Genomic DNA, 13126 nt, shown 5'->3' on the forward strand with positions numbered 1-13126 from the left:
GGATGTGGGAGAACTGAGTGTATTTTTGTGTATGTGCAGCAGAAAATAATGTGTAAGATATGATTATGATCGGGGTGTGAAGAATCTAGCAGGCTGCATGGGGCAATAAGTGTAAAGTGACACTAATGTGTATGTAATGTTGGGGTTTAGCATTCATTTTAGCTGGGATTGGGGGGGGGTTGTTCTTGGTTTTTAATTTGCACGCTTTTTCTACAGAAAAGGCATCACTGGCTGTATATCTTGTGGGCTGAACGCCATCAGAGCCTCCCTGTCCATGAATTGTACAGGGGCTGACTCCATTTCTTTATAAAGTGGGAAAGGAGAAACTCTGCTTTATTTTCTGCAGTCAGCTGCTGAAGCTTGTGGCTGACTGGAGAACTGGGACAGCTCATACTCCATCAGAACTAGTTAAAAACCTTTATGCTTGCACAAAATCCTCCACTATTCACTTTTCGTCACCACTCACCCAAAGGAAGACCCTTCACCTCCATCCCAGAAATCACTGCAGCTTCTCTCTACTCATCTTTTGGCCCCTGGTGGTCTAGCTCACAGTGTGCCTTTATTACTGTTTGAGGCACCAAATGGAGCCCAGAGCCCAAAGCCCAGCTTTCACTGACAGATGGCATATGTAATATTTTAACCCCAAGATTGCTTTTTCTTTCCCAATTCATTTTGCGTTGATTCTCTCAAACCTTCCCCAAAGCTTGTATTTGACAGAGCCACAGTTACTATAAAGGATTTTAGCACTGTCATTTTGGCAGAGCTATGAACATTAGTTTTTTTGGTGTCCTCTGGGACACCTGGAACGCTGGTCCTTTTATCCCTAGTAAAAGGTGACATTATATTTCTGTAGATGATGGTAGCATTTCAGAAGGCCCTTTCCAGAGGCAGTATGGATGGGGCAACTAATCAAATTCCTAGTCATGCTGAGAGGGATTTAAGCGGTATTTGGCTCTAGCACGAGGTCAAAGGAGTTGTGGAAGTTGTCAAGAATGTTGAGTGGATGCTGAAGCACAGCCCCATCTGGCCAGAAAGTTGTCAGTCCATAAGCTGAGATGGTCCAGGCTTCAACAGCGCTGATGCTGCCTCAGAGAAGCATTGAATTCCCACTCAGCTTAGCACATGGCTCAGTTGTTCCAGGAGAATTAAGTTTGGAGAAGTGCCAGGCAGGGATGTGCTAAGCAGGCTTCTAGTGCTGCACTACTAAACAAATGCAGCCAGTGGACTCTTGGAGCACCCCCATGATTCCACTCAAAGCAGTGCTCAAAAGAGCCACAGTCATAATGGGACTTGCTTAGAGGGTTGTGATGCTGCCAGCTGAGCTCTACACAGAAGCTGAGAGCATCACGTTAGTTTGACAGGCATTAAGGAAATGCTGGGAAAAGTCTCAGAGGTTAAAAGGTTCAGGCTATTTCATTTGAAAGTTATGTGAGAGTTTTCTAAGTGGTTTCTCTCAGAGAGTTGCTCCTTTTACGCAATTAACAGTGAGAAATACGTGACAAGAGAAATACGTGAATCCTAACGACTGAAAGGTGGCCTTTGTGGAGTAAATGCCCCCTGCAAGTTGCAGAGTGTCTGCACATAGCTATATCTAGAGTTGCTTGACACCTGCCGTGGTTCAGTCCTTGCACAGAGGGGGAAGCCAGCTCTGTAAAATGATCTGGTAGGTATCAGATGCCGCCGCTCATCTGTCAAGTGCCTGTGGCCAAATGCTGGGACAGGGGAGAGAGGGGGAAGCCCAGAGCCCACTTTTCCGAGGTGTACAGTTTGATTAACTCTATGCAGGGTGTTCAGCTGTCAGATTCGGCACTCTCTGTCCCAAATCACCTTGGTGGCCCTTATATGATGAAAGGTGTATATAGTTGTAATACAACACCCCCCCCACCATAATTCCCCGCACACATGAACACTGACGTGGCATTCACAGTCTTTGTTTTCCAGAGCTACAGTTGTAACTATTTCAATAAAAGACACACGTGTTTGTTTGTCATTGTGGTGCAACCATCACCTCGTGTTCCCTTGCTCTTACTTCCCTGTCTTCTGTGCTTGAGTGGTGGCATTTGCAAAACACCAAATGTACTGTTGAAACACGTGCTTCGGACCCTAGATGGGAGAGGCTGGCCATGCTGAGTCTTCTGCCAGCAAACCAGCTCAGGTACCACTCTTATTTGTGTCTTTTTGGGGAGATAAAGCAGCATTAACTATCAGAAAAGTGGCAGAGAAATGATTCTGTGTTCTAAACGTGCTAATGGATTGTAAACTGACTCAGGAGCTGGGTTGGTCTCCGCTCAAATGAGGAAGACCTGGACCAAATGCAGAGTAAGAGCTCATGATTTGCGTCACCTAGAAGAATTATGGAGCAAGTTAAAGAGATCAGTTTATAGAAAGTCTGGGAGAGGCGGGGCAAAAGGCACATTTTTTCCTCTCCTCATCCTAGGCTGCCTAATAAGGGCGCATTTCCCTGGGCAGCTGCTCTAACCCAGCTCTCTATTAATAATTTTTCTTCATTTAAAGCAAAACAAAACCCTCCAAAATTTATCAGAAAAGGTAGCACAAACCACTGGTCCCATTGGAGCATGTGATGTGCAGCAGAGGCAGGGTGCTACACAGGACAGGGAGGCTTGGTCTCTGCAAGGGCATGGAGACCTCACTTACCTGCTGCCTCTGGGCCCAAGTTGGAATTCTGCATCACTGCTTTTCCATGATCCCAGGCCATGATGCTCTGCACATTTTGGCACCCAATCCTACACCCACCAAGTCAGCAGATATGTTCCACGTTTTCCTCCAGGCCATCAAAATACATATAGCAAATTAGCAATAGATTTCCTAGGGATAGGCTGGGAAACCTGTAGCTGAGGAACAGGTGAATGCCTTAATGTAAAGTCCCACCTCCAAATCCTGGCCCCAGCCCTCTGGGACTGTGCCATAAAGACAAAAAGGTCTTGGAGCTCCTGGCTTCTGCTGAACAATCATGCCAAACTACTGCTTTTAGCCCCAGGAAACTCAAGGCCACAAGTATAAATTTTAGTATAAATAATAGTATAAAAAATATAAATGTATAATAATAGTATAATAACATTATAATAGTAAAAAAAGTATAAATGACCCCCCCCACCACCAAAAAAGTCTGACTTAATGCTGGCAAGAGCACCCTGCTTTGTTGTCAGTCTCTGCCAGGAGACACCCAGCAGTGGGTCACCAGGCCTCCTGGGGCTGCGATTCACCCCACACTCCCACAGCAGCTTGTAGCTGTACTGTCAGTGCTCCCATCAGTGCAGCTGTCTCATGTGATGCTACCACTTAAATCCCTTTCTCAAAACTCCCAAGTGGGATGTGTCGCTCCCTGAGATGCAGCGGTGTATTTGGAAGTCACCAAGCAGTGACTTATGAATGTCCCACACTTATGAATGTGCTGTGGGACTTATGAATGTCCCACAGCACCCAGTTTGCTCATAACAAGAAATACCAAATACAGACAGTTGGCTTTCTGCCCCAGAAAGGCCAAATTTGCCCTTAATATACAGCCTTCAGACACAAATAGGTTTCCGTTCTCTCTCTGCCCTTTTTCAGATCAAAAGTAGGGATTTAGTTGAAGTTGGCTGTCAAATACTGGATGTCCTACTCAGTGCCCTGCTGGATAGTCACTCGGGAAGACATGTCGTGACGTTGCCATCCGGGAAGTGAGGAGCCTTCATGACCTGCTCCCAATATAGATCAAGGCCAGACAAGTCCAGTTCATTTGCCTTGAAGAGACAATGATTCATTCAGTTCAGCCTCTTCTCATTTCTTCTTGGCATGTGTGATTTGTTCCCTTACGCTGCAGGCTGACGGAAACCACGATGGAAGTGCCCAGGGCAGCTGTAATTTATTTCCACTGTCTCAGCCCTATTTCTGTCATCCCAACAGAGTCAGGAAAGCCGGTCTCCCAAGATATACTCTACCCCATCGTTTGCAGGTACAGACTCCCTTCTGCTACCCAATGGCTCCTTTGAAGGGCAGGTAACCTTGCCAAAGAGTACTGTGGGCTATTTTGGCTATCTACATATCCAAACACAGCTTGCCCTGGAAACTTTTTCCTCAAAGCTCATCCACACTCTGAAGAGGAACGTAACAGTCACTCAGCCCTTTCCAGCAGGCAGCTTGCCATCCCACCTGCGTGCAAAACGTATGGATGAGGCCCATAGTGATATGGTTTAATGATGCATTTTATCTTGGCAGTCCTGTGATAAAGGCAAGATTTGATGATCTTAAAGGTCTCTTCCTACCTAGCTCATTCGATGATTCCATGTGGCATTGCACCCATGTGGCACTGCATGTGTAGAGAACTGACATCTTTCAGCAGCATCCTGTGCTCCAGCTTCAAACTCACACACAGGAGGGGGCTGAGGAGCAGGACTGCAAAGCTCCATGTCACCTTTGCTTCGCAAAGGGAGAGTGGCAGCATTAGGGAAGTGGCACTGAAGGAGGTGGTGCCTTTACTGCTTTCTTTTAATCTATTTTCATTCTCTTTGCTTTATTATAATAAACCTGGGGCAAGCTGGAGGAGAAAAGGGTTGGGAGAAACAGGCACAAACTGGGGGAGTTTTCCGAAGCTACCTTGTTGGTTTGGCCTTGCGCTGGCTTACAAGTGCCAATCAAGAGCTTCTAGAGGAAGGAAGGAAGGAAGGGAGGGAGGGAGCTCAGCATCCCTCCAGCTCTGCTCATCCTGTGCGCAAGCGGGCGCTCCGAGAGCTCCACCTCGTGTCGCCTCCAGCCACCACTCGATGCCGGCGACTGAACAAATCGGAGCTGGGAGATGATGTTCTTTTCCATGTGGATCCCAGGTTGTAAACCCAACGTAGTAACCCAGCGGGTAAAGGGACACAACGAACTCCGGGACGAGGTAGACTTAAAGGTGGCCCCAAACAAAGCCATTAATGCACTTGTAATAATCCTGACCTTTAAAAGATCCCTTCCAGTTGCTTTGCACCATGATGCTTAAACTTGAAGTTGTTGGCTTTTATTTCAAATCTAAGAAGGACTTGTATGTCTGAAACCCTCCTCTCTCCTCTTTTGCAACATTTTTAAGGCAAGTTTGACGTATTCATACAAACATGAGGGAAAAATCCAGTCTATTTAACTGGGGCAACAGGATATTATACTTAAATTTCCATCAAACGCACACTATTCCAGCCAGGCTCATGTTACCAGAGAAGTGCATCTCATGGGTCTAAAAGTCCAATTATTAGATTTTTATTTGATGTATGTGGTAGTACAGCAATGGAAAAATGTAATATTAGGAGAAAGTAGCAGATCATGGCACATAATTCATTTAACATCTCGAATTCATTGAAGGTGGTTCCCTCTTACAGGGAATGCCAGCATTCAAATAGTTATCAATATGCTCTTGCTAACAAAGTTCCTTTTGCCTGTATCAAAGCAATCAGCACCCTGTCTTGTATTCGGAACAGCTACCTCTTCTTAAGCTTCCCAAATTGGGAAAATTCTGCTCTACAGTTAAAGAGCCAAGCCTTGCAAACTTCCCAGCAGTTACTTAGAATAGCAGAATTCCTTAAATTTCAAAGGAGAGGATGATTCACATACAGCACAGATGTTCACTGTCACCCTCCCAGGGAAATGTAGAACCACTGTGCATTCAGCAGGACACTTAAAACATGTACCAAAGGCCCTAGAATTAAGCTTTGTTTAAAGGAGAGATTTGCCAAATGGGCATTTACACTGAATCAGACCTCTATGGTCTACTGCAAGCCAGCCACAGAAAGCAATAGTGTTAGTCAAAAGCAAAGTACCCTGCCACCCCTAAAATGAGGATGTGCATTGTGCAGGAGTCGTTTCCAGTTACTGCTTGCTTTGCTTTCCAACCTCCAGCTGCCTCCTCATGTCTGATACATCCATGGGGACCCGCACTGTCAGACCGTCCATCGATTTCTTAACACACACCTGGCAGCCAAGCCGAGATCTGAGAAGAAAACATGAAGTGAGGCTCATCTGTTCCCACAGGAAAGGAAGAAACTCCCCACCCACATTGGGATGTCTGGACCAGGCTGGATTTTCACTCAAGTTCCTGTTAAAGGTCTTATGCCCCCAGAGAAAGCAGTTCTAGAGGAACAACACTAATACAGAATAAGTCCTGTCCCCTTGGAAAGAGGTGCCAGGTGCTGAGAATCTGCCTCAGAGGCTTGGGAATCTACTGCGATCAGCAGGGAGGCTTACGTCTCTGTGAGCCCATAGGCCAAGTCCAGCATGTCCAGCTCTTCATCTGAGATGGCATCCAGCTTTTGGTAGGTGTCCTTCTCGAAGATGAGGTGACAAGTGGAGCAGGCTAACGTCCCTTCACAAGCACCTGGTGGAGAAACGAGGGAATGACAGCAAATCAGTAGAAAACCAGCTGATGAGAGATGATCTTCAGAAACGGCATGGGGAAAGGTGCTGTAACAGATCTGGAGCATGTCAAATGAGATGCCAGAAAAGGCAATCCTTGGATTGGTGCAGATTTCAGCCTGCTTTTCCTTGCTTGTTGGGGCTGTTCAGCCTGGAGAAGAAAAGGCTGCATGGAGACCTCATAGCAGCCTTCCAGTATCTGAAGGAGGGCTATAGGGATGCTGGGTATGGACTATTCTTTAGGGACTGTAGTGACAGGACAAGGGGTAACGGGTTCAAACTTAAACAGAGGAAGTTTAGATTGGATTTAAGGAAGAAATTCTTTACTGTGAGGGTGGTGAGGCACTGGAATGGGTTGCCCAGGGAGGTTGTGAATGCTCCATCCCTGGCAGTGCTCAAGGCCAGGTTGGACAGAGCCTTGGGTGACATGGTTTAGTGTGAGGTTTCCCTGCCCATGGCAGGGGGGTTGGAACTGTGATCTTCAGGTCCTTTCCAACCCAAACTATTCTATGATTCTATGAATGAGCCAAAGGCATTGACACTGCTGGAATCCCAGTGGTGACAGTGTGGAAATCACACTGTCAGCTCAGTGAGCAGCTGCTGGGAGAGAACCTTGCTTCATTGTCTCACCAGAACACAGTGATACGTGTACAGCTGCACTGTTCCCAGGTACCCACTGGTCAGAGCAGACACATCAATCCTAGGAGCACATACACTTGTGCAACACTTACCAAATCCATCAATGGCCAAGTTTTGATTGACGACCACTTCCAGCAAACTCTGCCCTTCTTTGGCTGTGGCTGTGAGTCGCTCCCCATCCCGGTTTATAAAATGCACCGTCACCTGGTCTGAAGAGCTACAAGACAAGTTCACAAGATTCAGAGGAGCCCACCATTGGCTATATGCCCACTGCTGAGGTCTGCTGGCTGAGCACTAGAGACACGATACTTGGAAGGAAACGTGCGTACAAGCACTTCCTAGGAGGATTACACTGTGCATCTCAGAACAGATTCAGACGATCAGTTCTCAAAGGCAGGCAAACCTGAGCTGAACCAAAATATTTCCCACTTTACCAAACATCCCTCAGAATAAATGTTGAGCTGTACATTAACAAGTGCAGATGGTCTGCATCCAATGCCTGTGCTTGGTTTGGCTGGTGGAGGGAGCGTTTGTAGGCAGGCAAAGCATTTGAACATCCTGGGCCTGAGATGGTAATACAGGGTGGAGTGAAGTAAGAACAAGAAAAGTGCTCAAGATCAGATACTAATTATGCAGCAAGGGCTGTTTTGATCCACATTTTATTCCCAAGAGGATTACTTGATGACTGTAGCTTTTTTGCTGTTTGTTCTTTCATGAAGCACCTGCTCCTTCCCTGAACTCAATCACAGGGTGCCTTGTTGTGATGAGACATGCTCAGCTCCAGCTTACAGAGTGACTGTGCTGAGTAACCTCCTCTGATCTGCTGTGATCCTTGCTTAGGAGAAACTGCTAGTTATTCTGACAGCCTGCAAGATTACACCTTGTAAAGAGCCCAGAGCAAGGTCACCAGCATTCCTGAGAGCTGACTTGGAGAAATATGATCTACAAAAAGAGGGAAACAGCATCCACTTCACCTCCTGCAAACCAGGCTTTCCCCACTAGTGTGTAGAAGGCTGCCGCCCTGACCAGTGGTGTCAGGGATTTGTGACCAAGACAGTATACTCTGAGACAGTGTTATACTTGCCAGGGGGAGCACTTCAGCAAAGAGTGCTTTTTCTTAGCACACATACCCAAATGGTCACTTAGAAGCTGGAGGTCCCATCTGCTGTGCTGAAACAGGGCAGCACCCTGGAGGCAGTAGGTGCTTTGCCCAGTACTTCTCAATGCGGCACTGCCCAAGTGCCCATCATCTCAAAGCCCAGGACAATCTCCAGTGGTAGAAGCTGGGTCCACCCTCTTCTGTTACGCAGCACTCTCCCAGATGCGTGGAAAGACCCACCTCTATCTCCCACTGCTTCGATAAACTCCCAAGCACCAGCAACATCAGTGCTGCCCCGTGGCCTTGCTGCTGTCGTTTCTGGCATAGGAAGAAAGAACCACAGCCTTGAAAATAGAGTGAACTTCACAGTGAGATCTGGCCGTGCTCACGATCCCCTAGTTTTAACTCGCTTACACAAGACTGAGTGAAGCAGCATCCGGCTTCTTCCAATAAAAGAGCTGTTTGGTGTAAAGCTTGGCAATACTTCTCCTGGAAGCTCTGGGCCCAGTGAAACAAACAGCAAGTATCAGAGCTCTGAGGATTTCTAATATCTCCTGATTTCTTGCAATGTATTTGCAGTATACACTGACTACAAGCTATCAAAGCCCCAGAGTCACACATTACAGCAAACCTACCAGCTGAGAAAACACCTACACTCCTCAGTGCCAGGCATCCTCTTGGAAAGTCACAGACTGGGAGGAGGAACTGGTTAAATGGGAATTGTCCCTGTGACAGCAAGAGCAGCAGCTGAAAGGACTTATTGTGTCTGCTCATCCCTCTCTGCTCTGTGGCAGATGAAAACGAAGCATCTGGAAATCTCTGCTGATTTCCTTTTAACATTAGGTACAGAAATACATAAGGATCAAGTTTAAACGATTTCCTTTGCTCTTTCTTTAACCCACAGGAGGCAGGGGTGGAGTACAGGGGATGTACCCAGCTGGATAGGAGACAGGAAAGAATTCCTGTAAAATTGGAATGGAAAAGGGGGAAGAAATTCTCCTCTTTCCAGTTTGCAGGTCTTATTCACTCAGCTTCACATAAATCACAATCACCATCTAGATCTAATCCCATTTACCTGCCGACAAATCGTTGCTGTACATTTCAAAACGATTAAGGGTGCTGTTCCTTAAAACGTTGTCACACAGACATCACCAGCAAGACTTCAGGTGCAGAAAATCCCAAACGATTCCCTCCTTTTTGGAAAGTCAATCCCCACATTCCGTCAAAATTTGGAAGCGGAGAAGAGAGATGAAAAGGTTTTGCGCCTTCTCTGCTCCTTTGGTTTCGGTCTCAACTCAGGCAGCAGGAGCAGAACGCAGGGGCCGCTGCACCCTCATCTGAGGAGCCCGGCTTTCTGTTTTTCAGAAAGCTCCAACAGAAAACAATGCCTGGGCCATGAGTCCAGAACAGGGTCCCCCTGGTTATGGAAACAGCTGTGAAGTTTGCACCAGGACCATGCTGCAGAGGGGAGAGTTTCCCACGTGCGGAGTGGAAAGATCACACTTCAGTCATAGGATCCCCTTTTCTCCCGAAGCAAACAGCGAAAGAACATCTTTAAGACATTTCAGCCTCCTTCACAGAGGCACCTGCAGACATTTCACTGTAAGCTAGTAGTTTAAAGACTTGTTCTCAAATGTCAAACAAAAAGAAACCCCAACCCCGTCTATATTTTGATGGGTTAGACCCACTTAGTTCATTTTCATGGCAAATAGGCGGGTTTCCTGGCACTGTTGGCTTTACAGTTATGGGTGAAATAACTTGTTACACAAAAGTCATAGGACTTCACTTAAAGCTGTAACTCAGTGCATTCTTCAAGAGGATAATGCAAGCTGGCTGCCTGCAAGCAGAGAGTGCTGGATCCAGCAATCCCCAATGCTACACACGTGTTCATTGACAAAAGGCTTCATCTGTGCTGTCATCTGAGGCAGCTTCAGCCCACATCTGTCCCAGGAGAACCCCATAGCAGTCTCCTACAAATGCAGGAATTTAGATCCCTGCAGTTCCTCCTGGACCCAGCCCTGCTTGAACTGTTGCTGCCAGTTAAATGAGCCCTGAGACACCTGAGCTGCAGACAGAGGCAGCAGGCAGGTCACCCAGTTAGATGCAAGGAAGTACAGATGCTCTTGTCACAGATCCGCTCCCTGATGCTGGACAAGCCTGGGTACAGCAATTCATCCCTAATCTCGAGAAGGTGATGGCAACCACTCCTGACTACAGCACAGAAAGCACCTGTAAGCAGCTTCCCTCTCTTTGCTGGCTGTAGAGGAAATCTAAGCTGTTTGTCTGTGTCCTTAGTATAAATGCCTCTGTTGGGGGTGTAAACCCAGCCTGATTACTCCCTGTGTTCACTGTTCAGTTCAGTCATCCCCCACAGCACCACTTGTGTGCTGGTCTAGTTGTCTTCATATCCCACAAATCAGTCCCAGGCTTAAGCCTCCTCTGGAGGCCATCTGCTTTGGGTACCCAACGCTTCAGGAGGGCCTGGAAAGAAAAGCTGTGGCTTTTACTTTCTGTTTACTTTTGCATTTGTTTGTCATTGTTGTTGAAGCTATGAAAAAAAATCCATTTCACATTTTGTTAAGAAAACAAAAGGTGAAGAACCAGGATTTTGAAAACAACCCAGAACCACATAGACATTTTGTGCCATTTAGACTGCCCTGTTCTACAATGACGTTACTGCCAGAGGACACGCGACAGAGCTTTGGGAAGATCTTACCAGATGTGACAAGTTCAGCGCTACAAGTTCAGCATCTGCCAGTTGATTATTCCATTAAAAATAACTAAATCTCAAACTTTCTGTGACACAGGGAAGCGGTGAAGGGGTTCCAAGAAGGTGGTTCCTTTCCCTTTTGGTGTTTTTCCCTAAAAGCAAGGGATTTGTATTTCCAAAGCCATATAAAACAATGAGATCCTACAAGTACGGCCAGAGATAACTTCAGAAGGAACGAACCAATTAGAAAGAAAACCCACTGATAACGAGTGTTCATAAATCCCTTCAAGCAGGGTTATCAGCGTAACTTTCCTCTAAGGTCAGATAGCAGAATGGTTTACTTTTTGTGGTGTTGGTGGAGCCTTTTTCTCCATGTGGAGCGGATTACAGTCTGACCCAGACTGCACTGATCTAGGAGATGTACAAATTCCTTTTATTTGCTCAGAGAAATGCGATCTCCTTCCAAATCATCCCTAAGGAACAGAGAGGAAACACTGGCAGGGAGTCTGCAGTAGATCCCGCTGTAGGAATACAGACAAGCATTCTGTGCCAGACAGTCTCTCATCAGCCCTGTCCTTCCAGCACAGGGGGACGGCTGCTCCTGCATCATTCAGCCTTCCTTGTTGAGGAATGCCCAGCCTACCTAGACTCCTTTCCCTTCAGGACTGCTTCCCAAGGGACTCTGGCAACCAAGCCCCTAACCAGCCTGTTCTTTCAGATGACCAGCTGGGAGTCCTCCACCCTAGCATGTAGAGGCGTTTCTGAAAAGCTTCCGACCAATTTCCACCACAGGGTTTATCTCCCAGAATTTGCAATTCCCAAGGCAATCAACCCAGCGGCCATCCCAGCTTCCCCACAGCAGGAATACATCGGGCTTCTGACCCAGCTGCCCAACACACCTTGTACATCGTCTCAGTCCCTCAAAGGCTGCTTAATAGACACTTGTGCCATGTTGTCATCTTCATGCTCTGGATCCAGGTCACTAGCTGTGGCCTCCACAGCTCCAGAGTCAGGGAAAAGCACCTCTCATAGACCAATTCCCTGCATCACCTTCCTCCCATCAGCATCTTCATCCACCACCTCCTGCAGGGCTTCTTTCACACGGCCTTCTCCCTCCTTTTGTGGAGCAAGGCAGAGGTAAGCACATGTCCCTCCTGGAAAGGCCCTTCCAGATGCAGTAAGCCAGGGTTCAGCATTTTACTCACCTCGAATCCCCAGGGACATCCTGGAGCTTCTGCGTGGAGCTGAAGCCTCTTCCCGAGCCCTGCTTATGTGATGTGCGATGCTGCTCAGTCACCCCACAGAGAGGAATAAAGCGAATCTTGCTCACATTCAGTCCACTTAGCAAGGGTCGCATGAGTGCTGAGACACCTGGAGCTATCATAGTACTAGGGGTCCTGCTCCACGTCTCCTAGGCTGTCGTTGTTACAAGGCCAGCTAGAGTAAGAGTTATAAGTACACTGGCAAGGGAGGAGAGAGAAAGAAAAAGGGGGGGAACCAACTAGGACAGCCTCCTTGGGGGTGGAGGGAGGGAGGAGAGAGGGGAAGGAGGAGGGAAGCATGGACATCAGGATTGTGCTTGGATCTTGCAGCAGTGCAGCCCATCAGGGCATGGGAATTGGGTGAAGCATGGTAACATGAGCACCATCCCCACAGACCAGTCCCCATGCAACGCTCTCCTTGCTTGGCCTTACAGGCTTCCCTTTTAGGGACTAGACCTAAATCCAACATCAGGAGCAGTGGTCAGTGCAATGTCTGACCCCCAAGGGGTTGAAAGCCGAGGGCTGGAAGAGCAGACAGGCAGGAGCAATGATGGCTGCTGCCTCAGCAATAGAGGGAGATGCCAGTACTACAGCAACAGGGTGAGAGTGAGACTTACAGATTCTGCTCTTGACATAGATGCTGTTCATCCACATTGTTGCCTTCCCCAGCGCTGCAGGCTCCCAGCTCTAAAACATGAATGTTCCCTTCCTTTGCAGGACGGTGATGAGAAGCAGCCACACTTCGCTCATTTGCTAAATTCTCTGCTGAAAAGTGCTGTAAAGGCACAGATGAATCTCATTTCGCACTCATGCTCCATGCTGGTGAGACTTCTGCAGAGCACTCGCCAATTTACTCCCAGAAACACTGTCACTAGTTTGGTCTACCCTCCTCGCCACAGTAGATCAGGTTGCCCCGAGGACCAAAATACAACAGCAGAGAGCTTCAGTTCCTGGGCTTTGTGGAGTTTGAAACAAGCTCTCATCTCAGCAGCCCGAATACCCTAATACCAGTTTAACAGCTCACCGTTTACTAGG

At 47.4% G+C, this 13126-nt stretch overlaps 1 protein-coding gene across 1 annotated transcript; it reads right to left on the bottom strand.

Moving 5' to 3' along the window:
- Positions 1–5838: 5838 nt before the first annotated feature.
- Positions 5839–12213, bottom strand: LOC308224785 (adrenodoxin-like; the record flags this gene model as incomplete). Its single annotated transcript, XM_080624995.1, has 4 exons — positions 5839–5959; positions 6214–6343; positions 7113–7237; positions 12035–12213. 4 exons carry the CDS (start codon positions 12211–12213, stop codon positions 5839–5841), a joined length of 555 nt encoding a protein of 184 aa, XP_080481121.1.
- Between the last annotated feature and the right edge of the window lie 913 nt (positions 12214–13126).

This window comes from Psittacula echo, assembly GCF_963264785.1.
Source record: "Psittacula echo genome assembly, chromosome: 8".
NCBI classification, from domain to species: domain Eukaryota; kingdom Metazoa; phylum Chordata; class Aves; order Psittaciformes; family Psittacidae; genus Psittacula; species Psittacula echo.